Source organism: Oncorhynchus mykiss, chromosome 15, assembly GCF_013265735.2.
Source record: "Oncorhynchus mykiss isolate Arlee chromosome 15, USDA_OmykA_1.1, whole genome shotgun sequence".
Taxonomy (NCBI): Eukaryota; Metazoa; Chordata; class Actinopteri; order Salmoniformes; family Salmonidae; genus Oncorhynchus; species Oncorhynchus mykiss.
Window position 1 is genome coordinate 56,970,788 of NC_048579.1, and position 6,581 is coordinate 56,977,368.

General features: G+C 43.1%; 1 protein-coding gene across 3 annotated transcripts in view; it reads left to right on the plus strand.

Annotated features, from left to right (window-relative positions):
* Positions 1–2,737, plus strand: part of LOC110490374 (neuroepithelial cell-transforming gene 1 protein) — a 31,333-nt gene extending 28,596 nt beyond the window's left edge. For all 3 annotated transcript variants that reach the window (XM_036944735.1, XM_036944734.1, XM_021563733.2), the window contains 3 exons: positions 101–271; positions 637–823; positions 947–2,737. In XM_036944735.1, the coding sequence (XP_036800630.1) occupies positions 101–271; positions 637–823; positions 947–1,386 (798 nt within the window). In that variant the 3' untranslated portion in view covers positions 1,387–2,737. The remainder of the gene's footprint in view (positions 1–100; positions 272–636; positions 824–946) is intronic.
* Positions 2,738–6,581: the final 3,844 nt, after the last annotated feature.

Consider the following 6,581-nt stretch of genomic DNA (forward strand, 5'->3'; position numbering starts at 1 on the left):
GAGACGCCCACAAACACTTATGAATACAGCGTTCTGAAACATCAAATATATCATTGTATCCTATCAGTTTGTGACTATAACTGTGTGTATTTGTCTCCAGATCACCATCATCCAGGGTGTGTTGTCTGACATCAACATGAAGAAGGGTGAGTCAGAGAGCCAGTACTACATAGACAAGCTGGAGTATCTGGACGACAGGCAAAGAGACCCGCGCATCGACCAGTGCAAGAGTCTGTTGTGTCACGGCGAGCTACGCAACAAGAGCGGAACAGTGAGTTTAGAACACACACGCATACACACACATTATAATGCTAAAATATGCACACTCGCACTGCAATCCACCTAGAGCAATGACTCTTCCCTGGCTCCTTCTAACCCTCACGTGCACAAACATGAGCTCTGCACCCCCACATAAGGCAATCGGGGCCAAAATTTTGACCTTTTTTCATTTAAAACGAACCGAATAACACATGAATTACATAATCACATGACAATCTCTACCAATGATTAATCCTCAGGAAAATAAAAATCTGTTGGCAGATGAGAATGTGAGAAACTATGCCTGAAATTAAACAAAACCTTTGCAATGATCTGATTTTTAACATATATTATTTATTCCTTTCTTTTGTCCTCCAGAAGCTGCATGTGTTCCTGTTCACAGAGCTGTTGGTGATGACCCGGCCTGTGACGCGGAACGAGCACCACTGTTTCCAGGTGTACCGGCAGCCAATCCCGGTGCAGGACCTGGTGCTGGAGGACCTGCAGGATGGAGACGTCAAAATGGGTGGCTCCTTCAGAGGAGCATTCAGTAACTCAGACAAAGGTGAGCCCCTGACCCCTCACCTATGACCCCTCCCCTATGACCTTCCATGTCTATCTGGAGGTTAAAGCCTGTAGCTGAAACTGATGGTTAATCTAACGTCTTGTTCTCTGCTCATCTCCTCAGCCAAGAACATCTTCCGTGTGCGTTTCCATGAGCCGTCTCGGGGCCAGTCCCACACGCTGCAGGTCAACGACGTCTTCCACAAGCAGCAGTGGCTCAACTGCCTGCGCAGCGCCATCTCCGTCCACCACCCCGCCGACGTCACCACGCCCACTTCCTCCCCGGCAGCCGACGCCCACTCCAAGCGGCACTCCTCCAAAATCTCCTCCGTCGTCCACACGGAGGAGGCCGACGAGAACTGCCCTTTGACGCCCGCAGGTGCAACCTCCGCCTCCAGTTCTCTATGCGGGGATGAGACCCCCAGTCCCACCTCAACGTCTCCCTCCTCCCGCTCCTCATCCTCCTCTTCATCACCACTATCCTCCCCGTCGCCCAAACACAAAACCAAAAAGGACAAGCGCTCCCTCTGTGCTTTAGGGAAGAGGAAGGAGACCATGGTGTAATTAGAGGGGAGAAAATGGACTCCTGGGCGAGTGTACAATATGTTTGTACATAAGGAGGGGGGGGGGGGGGGGGGGGCTGTGTGTCCCCTCCCCATGGGACTTTTATTTATGCATCTGTGTGTTTATTACAACAGTGTTTTGTGTTACTGTCCCCATTGGCAGCTATTTACATTACCCTTCCATCCCTCCACTGTTTGGTTCTGTCCACAAAGGGGCTAAGTGCATACCATTCAGTATTCTGGAGAGGCCTGCTTGGCTTTCAGTAATTAGATAGAAGTCGTGCATATAGTCCTGTTTACTATTTGATTTTTTTTTAATTGAAGTTTTACTCCTTTTTTTTCCCAATCTGAAATGACTGTAGCTCTATGTTTAAAACAGCACTGTTTCTATCTTTTTGCTGTTGTTATTTCACACTTTTTGGGGAGGTGGATAGAAGGGAAGAGTTTCAACAATAGATGAGATACGAAACTGAAAACTATACATTTTGATAAGTCTGATTTGTAGCTGTACTGGAGGACGGGTCTTATTTTTGTACATTCCTAATAACAGATATTTTTTTATGGTCCGGCCACCTTTTTGCATCACCTGCAGTTGAAGGCATTAACTTTAATCCAATCGCATTTTAATGGGGAAAAAACATGAATTGCTACAGAATGTAGTAATTTTATGTCAAAACGCATATCAAATGAGATTTTGTTTTACTATAATGTAAAAACAATTTAAACTGAGCCATGTTGGTTTAAAAAGCTGACTCTTCCAAATGAAAATTGATCACTTTTCAACGTAGCAATCTTACATGGAGCTTTAGTTGTTGACACTGCCACTCCCCAGCCACAGTACTGGCAGGGGCATATACATGCTTGTCTGATGGGTTGGGATCTACTAAGGAGATGACGTATAGCTGAAAGAAACCACAAAGATGGGTTGAGAAAAGCAAAAGAGTATGTTAGAAGAAGACTTAAGAGATGTGGAAAAAAGAGGGAAATGTTGAATGTGTTTGAACTGAGAAGTTGGGGGTTTTTGTTTTCAAGGTGTGTGTAGCCACTAGCCACGCAATGATGGAGCTGTGATGTGGTGCCTTGTCCAAAAATGGAGGTTTGAGGCACTGGTCAAAAGCCAGTGAGAAAAATGAAAAGAAAGACTATGTATGTTATAGGGAGAAAACAGATGAAGGTGTTATGAAAGTTTTGAAGAAGGAAAATGAATGAGGTTTGACTGTTTGAAAAGGGGATGGTAAAGAACTGTACTGAAAAGTAAAGGGCTGTGATATGACTGCCATGGCCTATATGCAATGTGGTGTAAAAACAACACAAAAATCTATAATAAAGATCTGTGTAAGAGTTGCATCTGACCTCTTGAGTTACTATCTTCCTTTCTATTTTCTACCTCAGTGGACTGAATGATCTGACCTGAAAAACTACATGTGTCATACATAAACACACCATCATCATCATCATTGGCTGTTGGTTGCTGTCTTGGTAACTGTTTTTGAGTTATCTGAATTGTTTAGATGGTTAATGGCGTGACGACAATGTTTACACCATTATGGCATCTCTTAGTCTTGCTTATAACAGGCAAATCACATTTACGTAAGTATTCAGACCCTTTACTCAGTACTTTATTGAAGCACCTTTGGCAGTGATTACAGCCTTGAGTCTTCTTTGGTATGATGCTACAAGCTTGGCACCTGTATTTGGGGAGTTTCTCCCATTCTCTACAGATGCTCTCAAGCTCTGCCAGGTTGGATGGGGAGCGTCACTGCACAGATGTTCAATCTGGCTCAAGTCCGGGCTCTGGCTGGGAAACTCAAGGACATTCAGAAGCTTGTCCCAAAGCCACTGCTGCTTTGTCTTGGCTGTGTGCTTAGTGTCGTTGTCCTGAGCGCAAATAAACTTTGATTTGATTTGATTTTTTGCTGCCATCACCATGCTTCACCGTAGGGATGGTGCCAGGTTTCCTCCAAATGTGACGCTAAAAGGCCAAAGATTTCAATCTTGGTTTCATCAGACCAGATAATCTTGTTTCTCATGATCTGAGAGTCTTTTAGATGCCTTTTGGCAAACTCGAAGCAGGCTGTCATGTGCCTTTTACTGAGTAGTGGCTTCTGTCTGACCACTCTACCATAAAGGCCTGATTGGTGGTGTGCTGCAGAGATGGTTGTCCTTCTGGATGGTTCTCCCATCTCCATAGAGGAACTCTGGAGCTCTGTCAAGTGACCATCGGGTTCTTGATCACCTCCCTGACCAAGACCCTTCTCCCCCAAGCTCTTAGAAGAGTCTTGGTGGTTCCAAACTTATTCCATTTAAGAACGATGGAGGCCACTGTGTTCTTGGGGACTTTCAAAGCTGCAGAAATGTTTTGGTACCCTTCCCCAGATCTATGGCTTGACATAATCCGGTCTCAGAACTCTACAGACAATTCCTTCGACCTCATGGCTTGGTTTTTGCTCTGACATGCACTGTCAACTGTGGGACCTTATATAGACAGGTGTGTACTTTTCCAAATCATGTCCAATCGACTGAATTTACCACAGGTGGATCAATGGAAACAGGATGCACCTGAGCTCAATTTTGAGTCTCGGAGGAAAGGGTCTGAATACTTATGCAAATAAGGTATATATTTTTTATTTGTAATACATTTAGAAAAAAACCTAAAAACATGTTTTACTTTGTCGTTATGGGGTATTGTGTGTAGATTGATAAGGGCATTTGTTTATTTAATCATTTTTTAGAATAAGGCTGTAATGTAACAAAATGTAGAAAAAGGGAAGAGGTTTGAATACTTTCCGAAGGCACTGTACCTCAGTCTGTCCGCAGGTCTTCCATTCCTCACAACACCACTGACCGTATTAACAGAAAAGCCTCACTCTGAAAGGGGGGACTTAACGGACGGACCATCAAAACCCTTTAATACCATTAGCATGTTAACAGTGGCAATTGGGGGTTCATATCGGTTGTTATGACAAGAGAGACCAGATTTTGTGTTTTTTAACCTTTATTTAACAACAATTTCTTATTTAGAATGACGACCTACCAAAAGCCAAAAGGCCTCCTGTGGAGACGTGGGATAAAAAAACATATATATATAGGACAAAAAAAAGAGAGACAACATAACACTACATAGAGAGAGACCTAAGACAACAGCATAGCATGGCAACAACACATGACAACAACATGGTAGCAACAAAACATGGCAGCAGCACAACATGGTAGCATAAAAAAACATGGTACAAACATTATTGGGCACAGACAACAGCACAAAGGCAAGAAGGTAGAGACAAACTAACCACCAACCAAAGGACATCCAGCCAACTTGACACAACTGTGGGAAGCATTGGAGTCAACATGGGACAGCATCCCTGTGGAACGCTTTAGACACCTTGTAGAGTCCATGACCCAACGAATTGAGGCTGTTCTGAGGGCAAAAAAGGGAGGTACAACTCAATATTAGGAAGGTGTTCTTAGTGTTTGGTAAACTCAGTGTATAAGGTGTGTGTCCAATAATGTGATTGGTAATATAGTGCCAACATAAGTATGGAGTTAAGTTGTGGGCTATGGGCGAGAGAGAGAGAGAGAGAGGTAGGGAGTCCATTGCAGACATCACTGTAAACACATTCATGTCCAGCAGCATAAAGTCCTGTTAGACTGGTTTAACTTACAGCCATTTTAATTGGTCTCTGTGCAGCCAGTGCTGCTTGGCAGGGCCGAGCTCGGGTTCAGCTTTTATGGAGAAATGGCCTCATGTCTGCTTTTCAGTAATAGGAGAATTCTCAGAGCATTCGCTCATTCTCTCCACAAAGCAAACCTGCTGTTGCATATTTACTTTAACCCAGGCCCTATATACACAAGTACATAATTGTTACAATTCAACAAATGGACACTTAACTTTATTTTTAACTTTATTTATGGGGCGGCAGGGTAGCCTAGTGGTTAGAGCGTTGGACTAGTAACCGGAAGGTTGTGAGTTCAAACCCCCGAGCTGACAAAGTACAAATCTGTCGTTCTGCCCCTGTTCCCAGGCCGTCATTGAAAATAAGAATTTGTTCTTAACTGACTTGCCTGGTTAAATAAAGGTAAAATAAAAAAAAAATTGTTCCCAGGCCGTCATTGAAAATAAGAATTTGTTCTTAACTGACTTGCCTGGTTAAATAAAGGTAAAATAAAAAAAAAATTGCCAGTGAGGTAATATAAGGTTCCTATCAAGTGTCTGTAGTCAGTAGAAACTAAAACATTTACTCATATTGTTTTTATCTGCTTGAGGAAAGGGATATTCTGTGTTTTTTTCCTACAAAGAAAGTCCAAATGAGAAATGATTGTCAGTGATTGTCATTTAACAACTCTGACTGAGACTAAACATGAACCAGTGTCAGCTCACTACTTGAGGGGTTGTTAGGCTCCAAGCCCTCTGAAAGTATTGCACCACCCTCATCACTGTGTTCAACTCATGTTTCCTTTCTTGTGTTTTCCTTTGACCCCCAATAAGGAGAACTGAGTAACATCCATCGTTGTGCAACACTATTATACACAGTCTTACTTCGTCTTTGGAGCGGAAGGGAGGAGGGGAGTCACTCGGGAGAAAACCCCCAGGCGTTCGCTGTTGTCTTTTGTGCTTAAGGTGTTTCTAAACAAACAAGGGAACGTTTGGCTTAAAGTGGTCGATAAAACTGCCAAGCTCCCCATTAACAGTAACAACTGCGGTTGCGTAAAAGGGCTTTGTCTCAAGTGTGTACTTTTGAGGTGTGGATGTATGTAATTCAATGCATGGTCTTTGAAGCAGACAGTTACACCATATTATTCTTCATGAGGCTACAGTCAAAGCATTGCTCTGGACACTGTTATACCTGTAGAAATTGATATGGAAAGATATGCAGAGATCATATCAGAAAGTGATTGTGATACCACAGTGGCATCAGTTGTCAAAGTCATTGGGTCAGGGGGCATTCAACAAAGCTGGCTTGTATCCAGCATGGCAGGAAGCTGTCTCATTAGGCTATGTAGTTGAAGCTACCCGGTGTCCCAACAATCAATCAATGTACACCTCCGCAAACCATGGCCAAAAGCCCCTATTGCATGATACCATATAATCTCTACTAAATGTTGATATGTGAACCCTGAATAATGCACAAACAAACACATATCAAAACTCTCGTCCACCCTAAAAGAATGTTCCTCTCAGCAGCTCATGGGACATGTAGT